The sequence below is a fragment of the Dasypus novemcinctus genome, chromosome X (genome assembly GCF_030445035.2).
Source record: "Dasypus novemcinctus isolate mDasNov1 chromosome X, mDasNov1.1.hap2, whole genome shotgun sequence".
Taxonomy (NCBI): Eukaryota; Metazoa; Chordata; class Mammalia; order Cingulata; family Dasypodidae; genus Dasypus; species Dasypus novemcinctus.
In genome coordinates this window covers 128,237,278-128,263,660 of record NC_080704.1, presented here as the reverse complement: position 1 = coordinate 128,263,660, position 26,383 = coordinate 128,237,278, and the positions used below count along the sequence as shown (strand labels likewise).

The window sequence follows — 26,383 nt, the reverse complement described above, 5'->3', positions numbered from 1 at the left end:
ACTTATTTAACAAAGAAAAAAAAAGCTAAGTATGAGGTTATTATTTAGAAAATTTAGGGCCTCAGGTAATTAGCATTGAAAGGAAGGATTCATTCACTTGAATATGTACTGAATGCCTATCATTTCTAAGATATTATACAAGACCCTGGTGTTATAAAACTTGTTTCCTGCATTCAAAGTGCCTACTCACGAGTGCACTTACAGCTTCTTTCCTTCAGCTTGATAATTCTTTAAAAAGAAGGAAAAGAGAAGAAAAACAGGCACAGTTGGTAATTTTAAAATGACACTTTTCAATGGAGTCTGCTGGAAAAGGGAAGGTATGACAGGGTAAAATAAAAATTTTCTCAGTCAGGCTTTCTTTCTTGTTCGGTTATTTATATTACGGCTTCGTTATCTGAGGTTTGTAGCTGTCATATCATAATGATCTTCTTTCCCCTAACTTTTCTTTCCTTTTTGCCCTCAAATGAGCTCACTAGGAGCCTTGAAGTTTCTTTCCTTACCTTACTAATGAAAGCTCTCAGAGAGGCAAACACATGTTTCAGCGAAACTTCGGATTGTCCATTTTTAAGAAAAGCAAGATGAATATCAAATACTTTTTTCATTAATGGATTGTGGCCATCATTATTTAAAAGTTGGCTCTATAAAACATGAAAAAAAAATACATTTTGCAGAAAGTCTTCCCTTATATCCCCTACAAGCTACAACCAGAGAACTGACTTCAATATCTATTTATCAATCACTGCTTACAAGTTTCAGAAACATAAAGGCTTTCAATAGGATTTAAAATTATTTTGTCATCTTTCAACTTGGAAATACGAAATCTCAAAAGTACTACATAAACTATATCTAGAATAGTTATTCCATCATTCTAAACATGAAAAAAAAAACCAACATTTTCCCAGTACAACATAGCAAATATGAACTAGGATGGGAAGAATATTTTCTATTCTAACCATTTTTCTTCTCAATTAAGAAATCAGTGAGCTAAAAATGGGTACAAGGCAACCAGCCTTTGTATTTCTGAGGGAGACTAAATAATGTAAGAGTTAAACAAAAGGTCAATTCTATTTTTAAAGTCTATTATTCAATTTGCTTATTAACGTATGCTTAGTATAAGATATGTTTAGCCACTGGTGAAAAATTAAACCTCCTATGAGTAGAGATAACAACAGGTATTATAATTCAAAGGACTACTATGTAAGTTGTTTAAATGCTTCTTGCAAAGAAAGATGTAATAGAAACAAATAACACTTCATAAAGGGATTCTGCAGTCTATTTTTATTAGCATTTAATTTGATTTTCCTTTATAAGCCTCTTTGAAATGCACAGGCCAGGTTTCCATAGTAAATCTGGAGGGCTGCAACAATTAACTGAATTACTCAGAAAAGGGGGGAATATTATCTGTATAACTCATGCAAAAGCAAGCAAGATTTTTCATCTTTGAGTTCTCCTCACTAATGTTACTTTACATTAGTCATATATTTTTTTACTTTTCAAAGTACCTTCACATCCATTATCTCAGTTTTCCTCTTCAGTGACTCTGCAAGATGATTGCTTTTACCATCATTTTATTTATCATTATTATGACAATGGTGATTTGCACTGAGAGACAAGGATCTGAGAATAAACACTAAGCGCCTGACTAGGAAAGTTAGCCAACCTTCCTGGATATCATCTAGTCTGACAAGACACTTCATAACAACAGGTATTTGAGAACTGATCTGGTCAAACTTGGGGGCTAAAAACTACTGGCTATCTTAAAAGCATAAAAGCAAAAAATTTTTTTTCAAAATGTATTAAACATGAAAAATAGAATTTAAGCAATAGAAGGGAGTTACGGGCAAATTATTCAAATTCCTCATGGATGAGGCAAATGGATCTCAGTGACTTCCAAACTAGTTCTGCCCTCCAAGTCTCCTGACACCTCACCCAAAGCTATTTCACTACACAAAAGCTATATACTATAAAGAAAAGAATATATAATGTTTTCTTTGCAACGATACCAACTGAATTCTATGTCTTCATTTTTACCTTGAAGCACTGAATGAAAAATGATATGGTATCCAGTACTGTTAGGGAAACTTCAGTAGCAATATTGCCTTCAAGAAGTGCCTGGTGGAAAATGTCAGCTTCTGTAGTTGTAGAACCTACAATTTAAAAAACAAAACAAAAACAGTAAATTCAAACTTTGCCCAAAACAGAGACTTATATAACTGTTTTGAATGATTTTTTTTCTCTAAAGACTAACAGAGAGGGAAACCGACTTTGGCCCAGTGGTTAGGGCGTCGGTCTACCACATGGGAGGCCCGCGGTTCAAGCCCCGGGCCTCCTGACCCGTGTGATGAGCTGGCCCATGCGCAGTGCTGATGCGCGCAAGGAGTGCCGTGCTACACAGGGGTGTCCCCCGCGTAGGGGAGCCCCATGTGCAAGGAGTGCACCCATAAGGAGAGCTGCCCAGCGCGAAGGAGGGAGCAGCCTGCCCAGGAATGGCGCCGCCCACACTTTCGGTGCCGCTGACGACAACAGAAGCGGACAAAGAAACAAGATGCAGCGAAAAGACACGGAAAACAGACAACTGGGGGAGGGGAGGGGAATTAAATAAATGAAAATAAATCTTAAAAAAAAAAAAAAGACTAACAGAGAGCCCAACAAGAAAGGAAGCCCTCAAAACCCGCACCCCTCATGAGTTTCATTCTATTTATTCCTTAATCAAAGATAGTCTTGGTTAATCAATTCCATGGGTTTTTTACCTCAGCACTGTATCAACAGCTCTGCAGCACTAATTAGTACCCACTTCTTTAGAGAAAATATTTCAGTAATGAGCTATGGTGATGTAACTAGGAAATAACGTGTGAGGCAGTATAGGCTGTCCCACGAACTGTGTGCAAAATTAACAAACGCATAGAAATTCAGTACCCTACATAGTGCCCTATGGTCACTTATTTTCAATGATGCCAATAATATGGGGCTTGTTTCCAAAGTAGAAAGAAAATAAAGTATCTGGGCCAATGAGGGAAGTAGGTTCATTATGCTTTTAACAAGTGACAAGAGCAAAAGCTGAAGGCTTTAAAACTTACAATTTTCAAAAGAGGCCGAGTCTATTAGCTCAGCGTTCATTTGCTGAAGATGACTGCCTTTATTATATGCTTCCACCACAAAGCCAGTTTTGCTGGCTTTCTTTCCTGCAGCCTCCAAAGGATTATATGGAAACTAAGTTTTCTCACTCTGAGTTAGTATTAATATTTACTTTTCAGGAGAACTTCCATTTATATAACCCTCTAATTTTCCCAGCTATACAAGGTTTCTCTCTTTGTCATATTTGCCTTGTCAAGGTTTCAACCTCTATGAAATACATCTTTGCCAAAATAGTATTTAAAGTTCACTGATCTCTGCCGTCAGCTCAGGATGTGTAATCCCCTAATCACTGAATGAACAATGCTATCTCTAAACAAATATTACGTATACTATTGTATTAAGCATAACATTATTTGCATTAAAGTTTAACCGTAGGAAGGATAACCAAAATAAATTAATATGATGAAAACAGCAATTTAGTGAAAAATTTTTCATTTCTTTAATACCAAACGCAGTAAAAACCACCATTACTTAGAATTGTTGAAAATTCCATGCATATTTTATTGTGATATAGTCACATAGGATGAAATGACTTTATATAAACACATAGCAGAAATATGCAAATATATCCATTTATGTGAAATCATTTCCAATTTTATTGGTCATTTTAAACCAGGACTTCATGGCTGGGCTGTTTCAAATGGGTACACTGCACACATTTTCACTTACTGTGATTAAGTGTAAACGAACTTTCCAGGCTACTAAGGTGCTGAAGCCGGGCCTGCATCACTCCTGACCTGTTTCGAAGAGCTGGCATGGTTTGTGATTTTCGGTCTATTCCAAAGTGTTTAGACAGCCAGGCATCATGCACCCTAAAATAAATACTGAAGTTAGGAACTGGAGTGCTCTAATAATATATTTCAATGTTAGATTCTTTCTTACTAAAAAAAAAATTAGGTTTCCACATAATCATGGTACTAAAGCTCAATATTCTGCCAACTACTACTTGGATTAAATGAGACATCCTGGAAATTATGTATAAAGTTTTAATGCATCTTTAAAATAGCTTATACTATTAGAATATAATTAAAGAACTTTAGAAAGAGCTTCCCACTCCCTTCCTTCTCCTCAAAACTGTGGCGACTGACTAATGCTCCACTAAGATTCAGCCTTTTAATAGGAGGGGAGGAAGGACATGTGTTAGGAAAGACAAGGACAAACAGAGATATTCAGGGTTGCAATGAGGGAGGAAAGAAAAATGCCTGGAGTTAGATGTTCAGAACAGGTGTGCCAATCTAAAATGTCTTTGGGCTTACATTAAATTTGGATCAGAATTTTTGACTCTGCAAACATGTTTATTTTTAAGATTTGCAAATTTTTGTTTTCCTTTAATGTTAAAGTTCCATTTAAAAAATTACAATGGTTCATACATGAATTGAGGAAGAGAGTTGGTCTCTCCTCTCTAGTAAACACTGTGGTATGGTCAGAATTCCAGAAGTTAAGGATCATGGTGGCAACAGCATGGCTCCAATACATGGGGAAACACAGTGGAAATTCACTTGAACCACTTATGAATATTATACAATGTCCAGAGAAACAACAACAAACAACAAATCCAAGTAATCTCCTTAAATTTCGGAAGTGCCATGGAATTTTACCCTAAGAAAAAAACTATATTTGAGTTAGTTTAATAACTAAATCTACTCTTAAAATATATCTTATTTAAATTTAAATTAAGTGAATAACCTTGGGCCTTAGGGTTCCTCAAACACTTCTTTAGGTATTTATTTCACTAGTACTTAAACAACAAAAATAAATAGATACTACATAATGTATCTCCCAATCACTGTTGGGAATTTTTGAGGTGACTATTTTTAAGACAAGATTTTCTGAGGTGAACACTGTTAGATTGTGGACAAAGGTACACACCTTACAGTAGACCTCACTTTATGAATTCCTGCCTTCCCCTGGATCTAGCCCTTACCTCCATCCTTAGGAAAAATGAGCACCTATTCTAGGATTAGTGAGATCTCACAAGAGAAACTGCATATCAGTCTAACCATTAGCTTCTGGAAAACTTAAAAATTTATCAGTATACATTAGTTTAAATTCAACTTTAAGTTGGGACATGTTACATAAATCATGGGTGTCCTTATGTTAACTCAAAATTAATAATTTGAGTTTTTACATGGCATAATGAAGATTGCCCTCTGTTGGCAGAGAAGGAAAAATGGAAATTGCAGTGCTATGGAAATTACCTTGCTATGTTTCTTTTTCCCATATATCTAAAGTGAAACAAACAAACCCTAGAAAGAAAAACAATAGTATGTTAATAACATATTACCATATTCTGCAATTTAGCAATATTTGAAAAATCAAGAGTTACAAAATATGCTGAAACCATATAACGATATTTAATATATGCTTTGGCATACAGAAATGAATATGCACATAACTACTTGCAGGCTTGCCATATTCTACCTTTCTACATTTATTTGCTATAATTACCAGAAAAGTCACGTCTTCATATACACATATAGCTGCTGTAATTACACATTTTTAAAAAACTGTCAATGTGAATTATCCTCTGTGCGCTAATGTATCATAGCAAAGGTCTCTAGCACAGTTATTAATACCTAAAAAAAGGTTCTTAAGCCCGAAAATTTGAGGCAATCTGGCAATTGCAGTATTTTTTTCTAATAGTATTAAAATACTTTATCTTTTTTAAAAAATTTAAAAATGAAAAGACAAAAAAAAATACTTTCTATTATCAAAAATCTCAAACATATACAAAAAAGTAAGGAGGATAATATAAGAAATCCCCACATACCTATTAGCTTCCAGTGTCAATAATTATCAACTCATGGCCATTTTTGTTTAACCTCTACCTGCCACCAGGTCACCTGCTCTCCCCTCTGTTCTCCCCCACCTTCTGTAATTTTTTGAAGCAAATCTCAATCATATATTTTCATGAATATTTCAGTACAGTTACATCTTTTTTTTTTTTAATCTCAAAACCTGTTGTTTAGTCTACTGACATTTTCTGCAAAATTTGAAAGATTTTATTCAAATCTTTATGCATTGTTTACCCTCTTTTCCTTTTGGGAGACATGTACATACATCATCATATATATGTTTTATTTATGTCAACTTTTCTTACACTTCATTCTTAGTCTAAATTTAGCTTTTACAATAATGATGCAAAAATAGCTCAGCATCCCAGCATACAGTATAGGATAACTTGCCACCTCCAGATTAAGTTTTGTCCCAAATTCCTTGGAATGGATAAATATATATACAGAGAGTCTATCCTTGCTATTTGCAGAGATCATATTTGTGAATTTGCCTACTCTCCCAAATTTATTTGTAACCCCAAAATCAATACTCACGGTGCTTTGGTGGTCATCCACAGACACATACAGAATGGTGAAAATTTTAAGTTACCTGACACAAGCACACATTCCCAGATGATGTCAAACAAGATGTAATCTACCTTCTTGTTTCAGTACTCATATTGTAAACAAATATCTTTTTTCACAGTCTATATAGTGTCATACTTTCTGCATTTTTGTTCTTTGTGTTGATGATTTCACTGTTTAAATAGCCTCCAAGAGTAGCTGGTGCAGTGCTATCTAGTGTTCATAAGCACAAGAAGGCTGCAATATGATTTATGGAGAAAATACTTATGCTAGATAAGAACTTCATTCAGCATGAGCTATGTTGCTGTTGGTCATGAATTCAATGTTAATGAACCAACAATATATATTAAATAAGGTTATCTTTAAACATAAACCCACATTAAACAAGATTATGTATTGCTCAGTTATGAAAATGTGACCAGAGGCTTGCAGAACCAAACCCTGTATTTCTTCTAGAAGCAACAGTTCATAATTTGCTAAATTCAGTATTCATGGTTACTTTATAGAACATAACTATCATGAATAACAAGAATTTAAGTGGGTAGAATTACTCAGATTTACATAAAAGTACAAATTCTAAACATCAATAATTTAATCTTCTCCATTAACCCAACATCTGCTTCAAATGCATGATTTGGGACCCTATGCCAACTAGTTTTCCAGATCACATAAGGACTCCTGCTGGGCTGTAAAAATGGCTTATTATTGACTAGAGTTTTCTGTAATATCACAAGTATTTCCTCTGCCTATTTTTCTTACTTTTACATGTAAAGAGCAAGTATATCAGCCTCTATATTATAAACAATTTAACAATTTCTACATTCTTAGAAAATAAGTTATTGTAAAAAAGAGAAATATTTTTATCGTATTTGGAAATTAAGCACCCACAAAATAAGGGTAAGCTCATGAAAACAAAGTTAATCTAACTTACTCAAGAAGTATGAGAATGTTTATGAGCTCCTGAGGAGATACTTTATTCCAGTAAGTTAAGAGAGTATCTGAAAATTGAATAAATAGTGTCAGAATTTGAAATAATCAGAGCAAATAGCATTTTGAACCCCCATGTACCAATAACCCAGCTTCAACAACCATAAATGCATGGCGAGTCTTGTTATACCTGTACCCTCCTTTCCCTTCCCTCTACCCAATTCATACACTGCATTGTTTTGAATAAATTCCAAATATATACTTAATCTGTAAAAATTTAGGCATCGACAATTCTTTTTTATTGCTTTGCAAAGTTTCTCTTGGATGGCTTACCTCAATTTTCATATCATCCTGAAGACAGAGGAAGGGAAGTTGTTACATTATTACTTTAGACCTGGGTTTTTTTAGATGAACTCCCTGAAATGTTATGCAAGGTTGTGTGTATTTTTCTGAGGAAAGGGTCACGTGTCTCTCTGCCTGCTATTCAAAGGATTCTGTGAGCCAAAAAGTTTAAGAACTTCTGTATTAGAGTCAAGCCGGATAATTTTTCTTCTCTAACCCCTTCTTCTTTCTTTGCTTTGGATTATAAATTCTGAAGGTCTGGTATAGTGCATTGCACACAATGAGTGTCCCTATATTTGGATATTATAGGTACATAATTATAAAGCATAACAAAGATAAATTTGTAGTTGAACAGTGTGTTAAACATGTAACCACATTTTTTCCAGTGGACTTTGTGAAAAAAATTCACACCTGGTAAGCTTTTTTTTTTTCTATAAAATTGTTGGCAAAGCCAACTTAATAAATTCATGTTTTTAAAGGATTTTTTAAGTGCAGTTAGAGGTCTGTTTGCCCGCTTGAATTTAGTTTTTATTATTCCTTGAGACTTGGACATACGGGGAGGCCTTTATTAATGAAGGTGTTAAAATAACCTGGCTGTGTCAGATGTGAGACGGCAAAATAAACATCGAGTAAAAGAAGGTGTAACACAGTAGGAACAACTATCTCTGAAACAAAAGTCCCTTAAATGTATCACATATACTCTTTACATATAATATTTCTTTATTTCTCAACTTTCAACACACCCACTTCTGAGACTATAAAAACAAAAAAAATATTGCCACTACTTAACTTTCCCTTTTTTTTTTTTTTTTTTTAACCCAGACTCTGATTCAGCTACTGGTTGGTGCCAGGAGACCTTTCTCTAAACATAAAAAAAATGTGGATATTGTAAAAATAGGCAAATAATTTAATTTCCAACTACCCAGAGTAGAGGCTAGAAGCTAGAGATGGAAGGCAAGACAATGTTGGCTATGGGGGGGGGGGGGGGAGCATAGGGGACAGGAAACAGGAACTTTGATCTACCGGAATTGTTTTATAAGACCATGAATATTAACAGGTTTCTATGACTACAAATATTGATCAAGAATAAAAATGTTAAAATAGTCAAGTAAATAGATTTTTAAAAGTTAAGCTACAGGTGACTTCCAGTCCACCCCCCCCCTTTCAAATGCTGTTCTACTTACAAAAGCCCGGGTTCCCCCAGAAGACACCGGGCTTCCGGCGCCTCAGAGGGAAGCTTGCCGGCGCCATCACCTGAAGGCGTTGGTCTCTCTCTCCTGCCTGACTGCACCAACTCTTCAAAAAAACCAGAACTGTCTGTCCATCCTTGAGAGCCCCGCCAGCCGCCGCGAGCCGAGAAGCAGCTTCGCAGGTCTGTGGAAGGGGTGGAAGGGCTCTTCCCTGCCACAGCCCATCTAGTCGGCAGCTCGTTCCGCCATTTTCTCGGTGGCGTCTAGAGCCTGTGGCCTGTTCCAACCAGTTCTAAATCCGTGAGACATGATGCTGTCAGGGAACATGGGTAAGGGAGATAGGGGAGGCGGACGGAAGCCTTCAGGAAGAGAAAAATTGCAGTATAGTGTATGTGATGTGTCATCTGACGAGTTTAAGAAAACATGGCTAATTCTAAAAGAGCTCCATGATAAAGAGCTACACCGTTTACAGGCGAAATTAACCAGTATGAGGAAAGAGCGATTGGCCGATGGAAGACGGACAGGCTCTATAGCCAAAATTAAGGAGCTGACTGAACAACAGAAAGTTCTTAGTGACACCATTAATGACTTGAGAGAGCAGTTAAAGGCAAAAACATGTGACCGCTGTTTAATTAATGAAACACACAGGCATACCCTACAGCAAGAATTTAATGATATTCATCAACAAAATACTAAGTTTATTGCTGAACTCACTGCAGAAAGAGATAGATTAAGAGAAGAAAATAAGAAGCTTACAGAAAGACTAAAATCAAATGAGGAAAAGATTCATGTTTCTTTTACTGACAGTGACAATGACTTCATTCCTTGTTCTCAAGCAACTATGCCAGCTTTTTCTATCAGGGTGCCTACACAAGGAACTCAGATGCCTGCACATAGGAAATTGCTGAAGCAATCACATGTTGAATTGATAAAATCTGAAGGAAGAAAGGAACTGCAACAAAGTCCAAAGTTTTCACCTCCATTTCACAGTCAGGATCTCTTTGAGGTGCCAGAGACCTCCTTTGAGAAAGCTTCCTCTAATGGAAACAAACCTTCCCCAGAAAACAGTTTCAACCTGATACGGGGTTTTCCTTTAACATCTCAGAAGGTGTATGGATTTCAAGGTGTCTCAAATACACCTGAGGAGAAGGCTGGCCAGCCAAAAAGGAAACATGAAGTGAAGACCTCCACACAAAACCGTGAAACTCGCCTTGACTTCTCTTGGAGCCTTTCCAGTATTTCTTCAGGAGATAAACTGACTACTCAAGTAGTATCTGAAACTTCAGAGGAAAATATGCCTGGTTATAATAGAAACACAATTTCCTCCTGTACACAGAGAAAGGAAAGAGTCCCTTCGAATGTATTTCCTCTTGACTATACTATGAGATCTAGTGGGAAAAGATCAACATTTGGTATTGCTCCTAAAAACATTGGGTTTGAAGTGAGAGATAATATTGACCAGACCCTTTTCAAAGGCAAATGTGCTTTGAAGAAGAATACTAATGAATCCACAAGCACAGGATATGGTGATAATAAGACTCAAGATGACACTGAGAATCCTTTTGTGGGGTCTACACTCAAGAGAAAAGCCAGGGTGCAGTCAGAAAAAAAGAGGAAGTAGCTTCCCTTCATCATCTCTCTTAATAAAGAAAATAATTTTCAAGAGGACAGTTCTTTCAATTCAGACTGTACACCTAGTGACTCCTGACTCTTGACTCCTTTTTGAGGATACAATAAATAAGGCAATAAAGCCTAAAAAAGTTAAGACAAATAACCAAGACTTAAAAGAGTGAGTTATTTCTAGTGAATAAGTACAGCTACAGAAAAGAAAATTCAGCCTTCAGTATCCCTCTACTTCCATATAAAAGTGTAGAGGTGGATCATTTTTTTGTTGACATTAAAGTTGCTACTGTATATAATTTAATACAAAAGAAAGTCAAGAGAAGATTTGAAGGGTGTGGACCTGTACAAGTTCAGTATTAAACCCATATAGTGACTAAAACATTTACCGGACAAGACAAAGTAGCCAGAATATAGCCACTGAATATAAATCTAGAAATAGACATTTCTCAGAATAAAATGAAAATGACTTTACAAATATACAGCATGACTTTATACTGACACAGGACAGAGACATGACACAGACTATAAACTGGTTATTGAAAATGTGCTTTTAAAAACCAAAAGCAAGAACAGAAGAAAAACCTAGTTAATGAAGGTGAAATATTTGGCAGAGTATATTCAGAGTATATTTGGTGAGCAAAATCAACATTTACAAGAGGAGGAGGAACTATGAAGTTCCCAAGAAGCAAAAGTCATGGTTTTCTCCATGATATTTCGAAAAAGCAGCCAGTGACTTTCACTGGTTAGCACGGTGTGTGTGTGCGCACATTGTGTTTGTGTGTATACAGGAGTGGAGGAGGAGAGAGCTAGTCAGCAATGCATTTCCCCCTCCCCAGTTTCTTTTTTCTCTCTCTCCCTCTTCCCTCCTACTTTCCCTGGGCTGTGGTGGTATTCTGCCACTTTTTCTTTTTGGCTTTTATTTTTTGATGTTTTTCTTAGGTCTTTTTTTTTTAATGAAATACAAATTGAGAGAGTTCATATACTGTAAATTTTATCCATTTAAATAGTGCAGGATTCAGTAGTTTATAGTATATTCACCGAGTTGTGAAACCATTATTATAAGTTTATATTGCAATATTTTCATCACCCTAAAAAGCAATCCCATGCCATGCATATCAGTAGTCACTGCCTGAAATCCCCCACTTTTAAACTTGTGGGACAAAACCAGTGAGCTGCGGCTGTAGTTGTCATCTAATCCCATTATCTCCTGGAAGAAAACACCACCAGGGTTGAAAATTACCTCACTTTAGTTCAGGGGTTCTTTACAAGGGGTCGGTGAGGTTGAATTGAAAGTCAAGAAAACATTATTCTTGTGGGGACGTATTGGTGCAGGTGTGAGATATTTATTAAATAATACACAGTATAGTGTGGACTTAGTAAAGGATCCATGGTTTTCACCTAACTGGCAGAGGGGTCTGTGAAACAAAAAAGGTTAACAAACCCCTGCTTTAATTATTTCATTCCAAAACATGGAGCCCCACACATAGCCTCAATAGAACCTTTGACTTTTATTCTAAAATACACAGTACTAGAAATTAGATTCCGGTTGTTTTTCTACTGTTTTACTAATGGATTAGGATTTATTGCTGTCTAGCTACTGATTTGTGCGTGGTTTTTTTTTTGTTGTTGTTGTTGTTTTTTAGGAGGTACTGGGGATTGAAGCAGGTGCTCAACCACTGAGCTATGTCTACTCTGCAGCTACTGATTTATTTTACTGTTTATCTAGCTGGTTAACTATCAACTTATTCTATATTTTCATATACAGCATTACTACAAAAAGGATTCAAAGCAAGTAATATTTATTAAAAATTTTAAAAATAGAAAAATAAAAATAGTTATTATGAATTAGAACTCAGGTGCTTTTTTATGTTCTTCAGACTTGCATACATTTTTGAGCAAAAAAATATTAAGAAAAGAAAGAATAGGGAGGGACATGCATAAATAAATGTGGTATTTGGGAATAAGATGGTAACTCTCATTTTACTTCCAGAGGAGATGGAGTTATGAAAACCCTTTGGTTATTTTCCATCATATAATGTAAAGAGGAACTGGTAACAATAATAAATGATAGTGTCTTACAGAATACACCAAAGAGATGAACAGAACCTGAGAAGGAACCTGATACCACCACCTACTGGTTAAGCATACAAACATTACCATGCGGTATTACTGTAAAGATAACTCCAGGCATTCCCTACCCTAAGAGAACCTTTCCAGGTTTTTTTGTTTGTTTTGTTTCTGGGTCAAATAAAAGTTAAAATATTAAATAAGAATTCTTGTTATTGTTTACATTGGTCATTTAATGTGTTACATGCTCTGTATAAAAAATGTTTAATATTTTTTAAAGTATTACCTCATTTTAGAAATTAGTTTGTAAAATTGTTTTTAAACCAGTTTAGCAGATCAAACTTGTACGACTGAGATGAACCTATTTTAAGTTAAAATACAGGAACATTTTAAAGTCAGAGTCTTCAAAGAGGTTTCTAATGTGGATGTGTTCTATATACAGATAGGATGGCCAGATACTTGCTACATGAACCCAGGATCCTATGAGGGTAGCCTAGTAGACTTTATGCTTAATATGCTGGTAACTGACCTTCAGAAATCATTTTTACAATATACAGGTAGCACATCAGGAGGCTTCTGATTTCATATTGATCCAAACGGTTATACTGGGATACACTACTCCTTGTAGAACTCTGTCGGGTCTGTAATATAAAAACAGGGCACTTTTGGGAAATGGTGTCAGTACTGCAAAGTTCATAGTCTTTCAAGCAATAATTATTTTTATCATTAGTCCTGTTTAGGAAAATTTGAAACATAAATCTAAATTTTACATCATACTTGGAAGGTAAATGGGTTGAATCTTTATTGCTGCTGCACCTAGCAGTAATATGACTGGAAATTACCTAGGGGTCTTCATCAACATATAGTCATGGATATGGCATATGTTTCATTCCCAAATACCCTATGTTTTAGCAGCAACAATTTTAGATAATCTTATGTGATTATTACAGGAAAAATAGCTTTTGCATGGAGGAGGAAGTTAATTAAGGTACAGGGAAGCAAAGGATACATTTTGAACTCAGTCTCTCCTTAGAGTTTATAAAAATCCAACCTCTAAATCATAGGTCAGAAAATCAATCTAAAAAATGGGCTAATAATATTGCAATAAGATAATTACACTAGGGAGGATACAGTAATACTTGCAAAACTAGAGCCACTATGAAGTAGTGATGTACCTATTATTTAATGACTTTTGTTCAAATGTAAGAAGTTAAACATGATGAGATCTGACTTATTTAGAGATTTATATGAATAGAATCATAGTAATCTAAAGAATTTACCATTGATAACAACTAAGACTTTAGTTGAGCCGAACTTGGGACACACATTTACTAAGGTGGGAAGGAAAGAGCTGTCACTTAGAGCAAAACAGATCTAGGTTCTCACTGCGTACTATCTGTGCAACTACCAGCAAGTCATTTAACTGCTCCGACCTTTATCTGCCACATCAATGACAGCATCTCATAATTCTAAATGCTGTGAAATAATTACTATTTACCCAAAAGCTCAAGGAAGAATACCGCAGTCCAGGGGTCTTCAGGGAGTGGTTTCCCCAGCACCTTCAGTGTCACCTGGGTTCTGATCTGGCCCTGCCACTAACTGTGTGGTTTTCCTGTTAAAATCCCAGTTTTCATTTATAACTTGAGAGTTGGTGTTTATGATTTATATGGACCCTGCTAAATCCAATTTCATACAACTATGATTTTACATAGCAGCATGGCAAAGATATGCTGATCTGAAAAAGAGGTCTCTCTGCTTCAAGGCAGATATACCCCAAACCTTAATATCAGGTTTGAAACAACTTGATGGGCATACTGGAGAAAACAGTCTGATTAACTGATGCCAGGACACTGAGATAATTAATTCGGGGGTCTAAATTTTTTTCTCCCAAGTTAATATCATTACTCTATTACAGAAGAATGAAGGCTGAATTAATTCTGCCAGGATATGATTTGTTAGATATTTTAAACTCAAACCTTCCTTCTCCAGAACGTTTTATACTGCACTGGGGGTTCAAAGAACTCTTGATGAATGCCTCCTTCTGTATGAATAGTTTAAGATATTCAAGTAGCAGCTGCCAGGATAGGAAGGAAAAACTAAAATATTCAAAAGTTATGAGATGCTTTTTACAGATTCAGGACTGGTTACAGGAGAGTAGAGAGCCTCATGTTTATATAAAAAGAAATATTTCTGTAGCCTAACACATTACTAGGTTTATTTTATATACTCGGGTTCTTACATTTTCACCAGTGTTACCCTGATCTGGAAATCCTGTTGCTCCTTCTGGGATGAGGGAACCTCTTGAATCTTCCCTCTTAATTCCATGTCCATTTTGAAATGATCCATATGCTAGAAAAAAAAGCCAAGTCCTTGTTGGCAACAGGAGGAACTGTCAAAAATATTTTTTTAAATAAGTACTGGATTAAGTAAAGATATATTTTAGAGAAAAGAACTTGGTCATCTAAAATGTGAAGTTTATAATATTATACCAAAATATTTTAAGAAGCCAAGTAAAGGGTGAGCCATTTTTTCACATCTCAAAACACACTGTGTATGAAACTGCAAGAAACTCCTCAGAAGTCATATACTATAGGCACATAATTTGAGATACAATTTTATAGATAAGGAAACTCAGGCCCAGAAAAGAGTGGCATCATATCAACATCAGTGACAAGAGTATCTGAAACCAGCGTTCTTTCTTACTCTCCTCTATTTTTCCATTATACCAAACTACATTTTAAACAAACTTGGGAAAGAAACCCTAAGTAGAGAAATGTGGCTGCAAGTATCAGTCGGATTTTGATTCAACTTTAGTAGAAATCATGCAAACTTTATAAAGATTTATGAAATATTTGAAATGTATAGAGTAGCAGAGGATACATTTTTAAACACCCACACAATGTGTAATCTTTAAAGGGCTTAATTACCAGTGTCTTTGTCAGTGCTCAGACTCCCTCTACTTGTAGGTGAAGCAAAGCCACATGCAAACTCATCTCTGGAAGCCTGTAACACAATGTGATGCCTATGTCATTTTAAAAAATTGTTTATTAGGATAAGAAATCTGAATAGACAGAATGAGATGGGACACTGATTTTAAACGAAGTTCTCTGAGGAAGTCTAAATCAAGTATCAGTGCTTGGTATTTAGTTGACATAGCTTCAAAACAAAACAAAAAGAAATGGATACAACCATGCTATTGCAGCCACAGCCTCTAGTCAAGGGACATAACTCTAGATGGCGGCAGTCTAAACATGGTTCAGTTCTCCTTGGAACCAGGGGCAATGCTAGAAGTAGGGGTGTGACTAGAAGCCTTAAGTGAACTTGAGCTGCAAAAAAAGGAACAGATAAGCGAAATATTTCCAAATATCACATTCAAATGTAGGAATGCGCATAAGCATGAGCTACTGTGTTTGTGGAAGGAAGACTAGTCTGATCAAGGTTGGTACTGCAGCACCCACACCCAGCTGACTTGTTGGATCGAGATTCCCATACATAAGCCATCAGGCAAACTTAAAAAAAGCTTTCTCAGGAACCCAGGGAATTTCATAGGGGGAGTTTTCAGAAAAAACTAAAGGAAACAGTTTAACCAACCACCCAAAAACGTGATGTGGCTACTGAAGTACTATGGTTGATCCTGGGCTATACAGAATATGGTTGGGAAGAAGTTGTTGAAAGAGTTAACAGTTCTACTGGGCAGGCTATATATAAAGGGCACAATTCAGAGCACCACATTTTAACAGGGTCATTGGTAAACTAGAAAATACCCAAAGGTAACCAACAAAGGAAAGTGTTTGGAATGACAGATGAAATGGAAATATTTGGCCTGAGAAAAATTTAAAGGTTCATGTTCAAGGAGTATCATACATAGGGGGGAACAGGTGTGCTCTATGTATCTCTAGATGAACAGAGATACATGTAAAACTAGGGCTGGTGAATAACAATCACTGACCTTTTAGATCTAATGTGATAAGGAATGTTTTAATTATTACAATGAAAAATGATTGTTTTGCCAAGTGGGAGACTGATTGCCAACTGCAAGATTCTAAGGGGAGAAAACGGGTACAGACCAATTGTGATGGGCTAAAAGTGATTCACCAAGAAGTGCTGAAAGGAAGCTGCCAAGGGGAGAAGTAAAGGAATACAGTTTGAACACAGTTTAGTCCCTGGTGCCTAACGTTTTGATAGTTGAGAAATTTTTGTTCCGTTTTCAAATTGAATAAATATATGAAAGTATAAAACAGCAAATCTTAAGAACAAAACATTAGCAACCATGGATTCTTGATGTTCTCTAGGACCTTGCTATGCAAAGTGTGGTCTTTGGACCAGAAACTGCCAAAATCTTAGAAATGCAGAATCCTAAGCACTGTCCCAGACCTACTGAATTATAATTCGCATTTTCACCAAATTCCCTGGTAATTCATATGCACATTAAAAATTGAGAAGCACTGCTCTAGAAAAAAACTGCAAAGGTAAAAATGGAGTAAAAAAGAGCTATTAGGATTGAGAGCTTTAAAGACTGACAGCATGACCTCAATTCCAAAACATTCAATAAAACAGGATGAACTAGCAAGATTCTAACAGAAACACATAACTACTTACAGAATTAGGCATAGCTGCACAAGAATACAAAGTATCTCGACCTGCTAACCGCTGTATGTTTTCCAAAAGCAGTCCAACAAATGGGAGGTACAATTGTGCTATTTTGGCTTGTTGGTTCTGAAAAATAATTATCTAAGTTAATATATATATGTTACAAATAAGCAGAGTTGGTTCCATATGTCGATTTAAAGATTAGAAGCTGGCTAATATCCACAACAAATTAGTGAAGCACAAGTCTATACATACTTTTGGTCTTAAAACTACCAGAGAACTTTTGTTAGTTTGTTGGTACTTGGATTTATAGATGATGCAGATTCAAATCACACTCCTCAAATACGACTGCATTAAGTAAAAGGTGATTTTTAAACAGCAGTTGACCTGTAAGGTAGATATTAGTCCTATTCTTTAATTCTAGTGAGGGTTGAGCTTCATGAGAGCAGAAACCATGTCTGCTTTGTTTATTCGCTGCATTCCCTGTGCCTGCCACATAGCAGATGATCAATACATATTAGCTGAATGAATGAAAAAAATGGAATAAAAAAAACCCAAATGTTTTAAAAACATCTTTTGCTTCCATTAAAGCTGCAATTAATATGTGATCTTGGTTCCTGTTTTCAGTTTCCTTAGCTGCTCAAGTAAAATACATGCAATGGGTTGGGCTTAAACAATGGGAATTTATTGGCTCGTGGTTTTGAGGCTAGGAAAAAGTTCAAATGAAGGCATCATCAAGGTGATGTTTTCCTCCTGAAGACTGGCATTCTGGGGCTGGTTACTGGTGATCCTTGGTCCTGTACTCCTTGATTATATGGCAATGCACATTGAGCCTCTCCTTTCTCTTTGGGCTCCACTGACCTTCAGTTTCTTGCTTCCAGTATTTTTTTTTTTCCTCTGTGTCTCAATTTCATTCTTCTTATAAAGGACTCCAGTAATAGTATTAAGACCCATCCTGCTTGAGTTGGCCCACATCTTTACTGAAGTAACTTCATCAAAAGGTCCTACTTACAATAGGTTCACACCCATAGAAATGGATTAAGTTTAAGAATATGTTCTTCTGGGGTACACAGCACTAACCATGCTCCCCTGAATGAGTTATAAATCATGGGTAACTAATCTATTTGTACAAATATAAATAAAATTGGCTACCAGTGGTCTTAATTAATGTAGTATTTCTTATACAAATTTACTTATTGCTTTTCTCAATTATATATCGTACTCACCATATATGTACATGTGGTAGCTTGGACCTAGTACACATGAAAAACATGATCTTACAACTTAATCCATTCCTGTCAGTGTGAATCATTGTAAACAGGATCTTTTAATGAGGTTGTTTCAGTTAAGGTGTGGCCCAGCTGAATCAGGATGGGTCTTAATCCTATTTCTGAACTGCCTTATAGCCAGAGAGAGCAGCCAAAAGTTGACTTACAATAGAACCCAGAAGAGAATGGAAAAAGTCACAGGGAACCACCAGAGGCTGGAATTCAATGGGACTGAGAAGCCAGGAGACACTGCCAAGTGCATTACCATGTGGCAGAAAGCCAAAGACAAATGATCTCTGGAAGCTAGCCCCAGAATGCCATAGACTTCGGGTAGAAAGCATTGTCTTGATGACACCTTGATTTTGGACATCTCCTAGCCTCAAAACTGTGAGCCAATAATTTTCTTTTGTTCAAGCCAACCCACTGCATGGTATTTGCTTCAGGAAATTACAACAGTACATACACTCAAATCAGAGAAAATAGTAGTTGTGATAGCACACAAGTTACTTTCTATATTTCATGACTTTGTGAGGTTTATCTGGAGACCTCTGTGGCACAATGGTCAATATATAGAACAGAGAAGGTTAATAGTATCTCATTGTTGTTTTAATTTACATTTGTTATTCTTGAAGTTGGCCACTGTATTGCTTCTTTCGTGAATTTTAAGAACGCTTGAAAATAAACTTCTGACATATAACCCCATCCGTAACAGTCTCTATCCCCAGGAAGTTCTGATTCAGTAGGTCTGGGCAAGGGCCCAAGAATCTCCCAAAGATTATGTTCATGTTCACCAAATGCAATGAAAGTCTCATGATGATGGAGGAGATTGTTGTTAAGGGGGGAGGAGTAGGGCGAGGGGGGGGGGAGGGCGAGTATATGGGGACCTCATATTTTTTTAATGTAATTTAAAAAAAATAAAGACAAAAAAAAGATTATGTTCATGTGCATATGTTTGAGAACCACTGATCTAGTCCAATTTCTTGCCCAAGGCAGGAATGGCCCTAACGTGTATCCCTGACAATGTTAGGCTTCTCAGCTTCTCCTCAAACATTCCAAAGCCCTTTGGAAGGTTCTATTAGAAAGATCCTTTAACGACCTATACTCCTTGCAAGTTCTGTTAGTATAGCTCTGCACACTGGAATAAAATAAGTCTACCTCTGCTTTTACATGGTCTCTCTTTAAATATTTGGTGACAGTTACCATGAATCACATTTTTAAAAAAAGATTTATTATTTATTTATTTCTCTTCCCTTCCCGGCCTTCCCCCACCTCCAGTTGTCTGCCCTCTGTGCCCATTTGCTGTGTGTTCTTCTGTGCCCACTTATATTCTTGTCAGCGGCAATGGGAATCTGTGTCTCTTTTTGTTGCCATCATCTTGCTGTGTCAGCTCTCCATGTGTGCGGCACCACCCTGGGTGGCTCTCTTTACGGGGCACACTCCTTGTGCATGGGGCTCCCCTACATGGGGTATACCCCTGCATGGTATGGCACTTCTTGCACACATCAGCATTGCATGTGGGCCAGCTCATCACACAGGTCAGGAGGCCTCGACCTCCCATGTGGTAGACAGACGCTCTATCAGTTAAGCCAAATCTGCTTCCCTGAATTATCTTAATTCACTCTTAACAAGGCCTTGTTACTTTATTTCATACTTTCACATGGCTTTAGTTTCATGATCAGTTATCTAATAGTTCAGCGTTCCACTTGAGATCTGAGAGACAACACAGACAAGCGGTTAAGAGCACAGGTTTTTTTTGTTTGTTTTTTGTTTTTGAACCAGACAGGCATGAATCCCAGGTCTCCCATTACATGCTGCTTGATTTTGAGAATTAAACTATGAATTTCTCTTTGGTAAAATGGGGATACTACTAATGATATTAACTCATGTAAAGTATTTAATGGAGTGTCTGCCATATAGAGAGCCTTCAATAAATTTTAGTTACTATTAATACTATGGCTTCTAGATTAGAGTCCATTTTTTAAATCAAATCAATTTTATTGATACATATTAGAGTCCATTTTTGTTCTGATTATGCGTGATCTCTAAAGAAGGAAATACAACATATTCAACAGTTCCGGTAAAATAACTTTTAAAAATTATATCAATTTAAAAAGGAGAGCAGACAATGAGCAAGATGGTGGCAGGGTAAGGAGTTCCTAGAGTCAGTTTGTGCTACAGGAAGTTAGGAATGACCCAGAGCGATCTAAAGCACCTGTTTGGGGGCTCCAGGAAACCAGAAGAGCATCCTGCAACATCCTTGAAAGAATGGGAGGAGGAGACTGCTCATCTGCAGAGAAGATTAGTAAGTAGAGCACTCCACGCCCCAAAGGCCGGTGCCCATCCTCCACTGGAGGTACAAACCACCTCGGGAGCTGTTCCATGGCTGGAATTGAAAGCTCCATTTCCCCAAAATGGGGGAGGAAGAGACAGTTGGGCACCAATTTCAGCTACTGATGAGTAAATTCAGTGGGGTACAGTATAATCCTGAGAACAGCTTAAGTTTGAGCCTGTCCATGTCGGAAAGAGGCTGGGAGCCGCCAATTTAACTCCACCCCTGGCACTAGGGGAATCGGGGCAGACTGAAAATCACAGTGCTGGTAGGGACTGGCTTCTTTCCATCCAGATGGGATTACAGCTCTAGCCTAAACTCCAGCCCCACCTCCTGAAGGGAGGAAGCTGGAGGGACCTGTGCCAGCCTCTGTGGGAAAATACAAGCTATGCTGCAGAGGCCAGTTATCATTATACTCTGGTGGTGCAAACTGCCTCAGGAGCTATTCCTTGGCTGGAATTGGAAGCTCCATTTCCCCAAAACAGGGGAAGAGGTGGCAGTTGGCCATCGACTTAGGCAATTGATTAGTAAATTCGGCTGGTTAAGGTATAACCCTAAGAACAGCTAAAGTTTGAACCTGCCCAAGTTGGAAACAGGCCAGTAGCTGCCATTTTGACTCCACCCCTGGCAGGAGGGGAAGGTGACTGAAAATCACAGTGATGGTAGGACCGGCCTCTTTCCACCCAGACTGGACTGCAACCTTAGCCTAAGCTTCAGCCCATCTCTAGCAGGGAGGCAGGTGAAACGCGCTGCACCAGCCTCTCCAAGTAACTGCAGGTACATTTGGCCAGCAGAGACTGAATAGTAGTAAGTCTACCAGGACAACCGTGGTCATTTTGGACCCACACTGCACAGACTGCTGCCCATGACGGCAGCTCCATTCCCACTGGAGGGGAGGAAGGGGCATGAAGCTTCACCAGTCTCTCTGAGCAACTAGGGTCATGGCCTGCACGACTTGGATTATTATACGTGATTGTGGCTCTGCTACCCTGGCAAAGGAGAAAATTTGGAGAAGCTTCACGGTCCCTGGGGCAAAGCAGGCAGCTTGATCCTCCACAGCTTACAGCACCAACTACATCCTTGGCTCCTACTACACAGTCAGCAAGGGAAAAAGGGCAAGAAAGCCCTTAACTAATAAGAGAAACTGCACCATGAATAAAAACATACAGTAAGCCAGATGCCAAGATACCAACAAAAAATTACAATCCATACCAAGAAAGAGGAAGATATGGCCCAGTTGAAGGAACAGGATTCCACTAGCAGTTTTTAAATAAATGGAAAACACGATTATCAAATTTATTTGGAAGGGTAAGGGGTCCCGAATAGCCAGAAACATCTAAAAAGGAAAAGCAAAGTTGGAGGACTCTCACTTCTGGACTTGAAATCTTATTACCTAGATACAGTTGTAAAAGTAGCATGGTACTGGCATAAAGACAGACATATAGACCCTCACATCTATGGTCAAGTGATTTTTTACAAGTCTGTCAAACTCACCCAAGCTTGGGCAGAACAGTCCATTCAATAAATGTCCATTCAATAAATGAGAGAACTGGATATACATGGCCAAAAGAAAGAAAGAGGACCCCAATTTCATACCTCATACAAAAATTAACTCAAAATGGATCAAAAACCCAAATATAAAAGAACTATACAGCTTCTATAAGAAAATGTAGGAAAATATCTTCAAGACCCGCTGGTAGGGGCTGGATTCTTAAAGGAGATAAGAGGAGGACTGAGACTGACTACTGAGTCTTACTGTGTCTGTTTTCACTAACTTTACTGTAAAAGTGCAGAAATGTAGGGAGTTGATGGTAAACGTTATGGAGAGTAACAGCTGGTTTATAAATGAGAATGTGGCTGGAAAGGACAGTCTAGATTTATAAATGTCCTTGAAAGAAAGCTAGAGAATAATCTAGGCACTGAATGAGAGAGTAAACCCAAAGGTGGATGGGAATTGTGGTTGGTAGAGATGCAAGAGTGTCCTTGTGAGCTAGAGCAGATGTACGTCACTATTGCAGGATGGTGGGATTGTGGAGAGGCATGGGAACAATACAACTGGAATGGCCTATGGACTGTGGTTAACAGTAATAACGTTACGTTCATGAATCAATGCCAAAGATGTACGGTGTTGATAATGGGGGAGAATGGAAAAAGTGTGCCAAACATACACTATGGACCTGGTAATAGTCTGATATTATCTCATAATCTCTAACAAATATTCCACCACAGATGGTTTGCTGATGGGGGATTGTATGGGAATTCTGCACATATATATGACTGTTTCTCCAAGTTTACAAGTTGTCATAAAAATATATATGAAAAATAATAATAGGGTGGGTTGGGGGGGGGAAATACACCAAATGTAAGATATGGATGATAGTTAGTAGTAAGATTTTAATGATATTCTTCCATAATTTGTAACAAATGTATCACACCAATGAAAAGTATTGGCAGTGAGTTGATGAATGGGACCCCTGTATGATGTTATACACGGTTGCTTTATAAGTTCACAACTTTTACCATACATTTATTCTTTATGTATGTTCATGTATAAATGATATAAAAATAATAATAGGGTGGGTTGGCAGAAAAATACACCAAATGTAAGATACTTTGGTTAGTAGTAATATTTTAAGGATATTCTTTAATCATTAGTTAAAAATATTTCACAACAATGCAAGGTGTTGGGGTAGGGTGAGTTATGAGGGTCCTGTATGATGTTATACACGTTTGTTTTGTAAGTTCACAACTATTACTATGCACCTATTGTTTATGTATGTTTATGTATGTGATATATTTCAATAAATTAAAAAATGATAAATGATAAAAAATGGTTTGATAAAGAACATCCAAGGTCTGACTGCTATTATTTTGACTAAATATTCAAATACTTTCTACAAGTAACATTTGGCTACTGCCAGACAACATACTGATGCATAGAAAAGTATCAAAAGCAAAAGTTACAAATATTTAACATTACATATGTTCCTTTTAAAACCTCCAACAGAATGAAATTTTAAAGAATACAAATTTTAATTGTGGAACATTCTTCCAGTAAGAGCTATAAATGTGAATGGAAAAAAAAAAACAGGGCTTGTTGCTTGTATTCCTGCTCTACTTCATTAAATTTTAATCTTCAAAGGGTTTTCTGCTGGCTACCAGGGCTGCTGGGTTCATGATGAATGATGACTTCTTTCCAGAGGAATGACGACATTTGGAAATAACATAACTGTTATGACATGAATTTTCCAAGCATGACCTCAACTTGAAACATTAGAGTATCTAAGAACTCTAGAGACTGGTATGCCACCACTGCAGAATTTCTTTTATCATTCCAACAATGACAAGAATTCCTGATATTTTTTTTGTTGTTAAAATTAAAGCTGAATAAAATAACTGACTCAGAAATTGTAACAGAAGGACAAATATTTGGCCAGGGATATCGGTTCCTCCTGAAAAAGAATATTTACCTCCTCTCATTGAAAATTTTCTCAAAGTATCTTTTTTATTTCATTTACAATTTAAAATTCACCTTAAAAATAGAAACTAACAAAAGGACAAATTAAAGTGACAAAAACAAATAAAACTAAGGTCAATTTTACTGACAGAATCATGGCACTTTATACAATACTTAGACTCTATCAGTTTTAAGTAAGATGAATAAGAAAAATTATAATTACAAAGCCAATCCTTCCCCTTGAGAAAACAAAAAGCCACTTTTGACCAACTGTCCCGTACATAGACACATGCAGTATTTTTTGTGTTGGGCACAAAAGTGTATCTGGTTTATGCTTGGAAAAAACCACTGAAGCTGCTTTCTGTACATACTGAACACAGGGAAATTTACAGTGTATTTGATATTGTCTTCTTAAATAATCAGTACAATACAGCACAGATTCCTAATCTTTCTGCTGCACCCCAAGGAGTTCAGATTATTGGTGCAATTAATAAAGAGAAAATGTAAGTCAATTACTGGGAGACTGTTTAATAAAAGGAGCTGGGTATCTCTGATTTTACTTGTCATATGGAACTGTACAGACAGCATTATACCTGAGCAAATAAATCAACTATCATGATAGATGGGTTTGTTAATCCAGTCTGCTTACTGTGTGCAAAGTGTGCTACTGCCCCCTGAGCTGCTGACATTTCTCTTTTCTTGAAAAATCTGTTGTTTGATCCTTTCTAAAATAACCAGAGAAGAAATGAGGCAGAAAGTATCTTTCTATCACAGTTCCTCATTCAGTCCTGAGACTGACAGGAAAGAATGTAACCAGATTCAGAGTTCTTTGAGGTATCTGACGTCAACCCATGGAATTCTTTAATAGCTGGTACATCTATTTTTTCTACAATGTCATCATCAAACACCAACCAAAAATCATGACAACTAATATAATGGCCTCGATCGGGATCACTTCCACAGAACCACAACAGCAACAGGGTTATACATCCTGTCAAATTGATTGCATCTTCTGAAGTGTTAAACAGGCAAAGTTCTAAAGGAAAAACTACCCAGTAAGAAAGTTTTGTATATCAATGAATATACTGTATCTATATTTTTAAATCTCTTCAGGTGTAGAGCTAGAAACTTGAGCAATTTTTTTAAAAACTTTCATCCATTTGTGTGCTTCCTGTTTGCTGCAACACTCTTCACAGTAATATTTGTACTCAATGCACAGGGTTTCTGTGTTGCTAAAACCCCATAAGCAGTGAGTAATTGATGTGTTTTGTCCCACATCAACAGAAAGGTCTAAAAAAATCTTCACCTTTGTTGCTTATAGTTTCACAAGGAAGACATCTGGTTTCATTAATGTTCCCTGAAAAAATCTCATGAACCCAGGTTGGGTCTGGCGACCTTTAACTGTTTTCACTGTCAATGCTAGTGTTCAGTAAACGGCCATTTTGTTTTTTCCTGCTTTCTCTCTTCTTGCAAAATACCAGCAATTGCATTTAGTAGGCAATTTAAACAATCATGGGCATCTTGCTGCATGTAGTTGTTAAAAATCTCATTTTCTTTTCATAATCTTTTTGTGAACTTCTTAAAGGTATTACCTCCAACCTTTTTCTTTTGTGTGCCTACACTATGGAAGAGATCTGCTAAACGCATAAGAAGGTTCTCCTCCTTCCTAGGTTGATTCTTGTATGCTAGGACTTTTTTGCAAAATGGACAAAAGTAAAGTGCCTGAAGAACTGAATTGCAGTAGCAGGTTTCCTCAAAATCGACTAATTCACAATAGTGCTCACTGACTGGAAACTGTCCTGGACCAATCTCTTTCTCTAATGCCAAGGCACTGGTGCCCATGGTACATGTGGAGGCAAATCTGGAGACTGTGATTAGGATTCCATTTGCTCAGCGTGCCTTCCACCCAATCACAGCAGGAGGAGGGAGTCCGGCAGCTCCCTATCACTGCCTCCTAGGCTGACCGAGCCTCTCCACTGAGGCAGGACAGACACCACCCCCAGCTCCTCCCCGGCGCAAGGCCCAGCCACATTAACATCAATGTTTTTTTCAGTAAGAAGAGAAACTTCATATTACTATATTTTACATATGTCATA

At 37.1% G+C, this 26,383-nt stretch overlaps 1 protein-coding gene and 1 pseudogene across 4 annotated transcripts in view; both read right to left on the bottom strand.

Annotated features, from left to right (window-relative positions):
* The window catches only part of DOCK11 (dedicator of cytokinesis 11), a 207,467-nt gene that overhangs the window by 47,920 nt on the left and 133,164 nt on the right, over window positions 1-26,383 (bottom strand). For all 4 annotated transcript variants that reach the window (XM_058291219.2, XM_058291220.1, XM_058291221.1 and 1 more), the window contains 9 exons: window positions 17,243-17,359; window positions 15,571-15,646; window positions 14,883-14,992; window positions 13,173-13,284; window positions 7,426-7,492; window positions 5,334-5,381; window positions 3,805-3,947; window positions 2,032-2,147; window positions 501-638 (listed from right to left, as the gene is read on the bottom strand). In XM_058291219.2, coding sequence (XP_058147202.1) covers window positions 501-638; window positions 2,032-2,147; window positions 3,805-3,947; window positions 5,334-5,381; window positions 7,426-7,492; window positions 13,173-13,284; window positions 14,883-14,992; window positions 15,571-15,646; window positions 17,243-17,359 — 927 coding nt within the window. The remainder of the gene's footprint in view (window positions 1-500; window positions 639-2,031; window positions 2,148-3,804; window positions 3,948-5,333; window positions 5,382-7,425; window positions 7,493-13,172; window positions 13,285-14,882; window positions 14,993-15,570; window positions 15,647-17,242; window positions 17,360-26,383) is intronic.
* LOC139438065 (ubiquitin carboxyl-terminal hydrolase 12-B-like) lies at window positions 25,070-26,129 on the bottom strand (annotated as a pseudogene).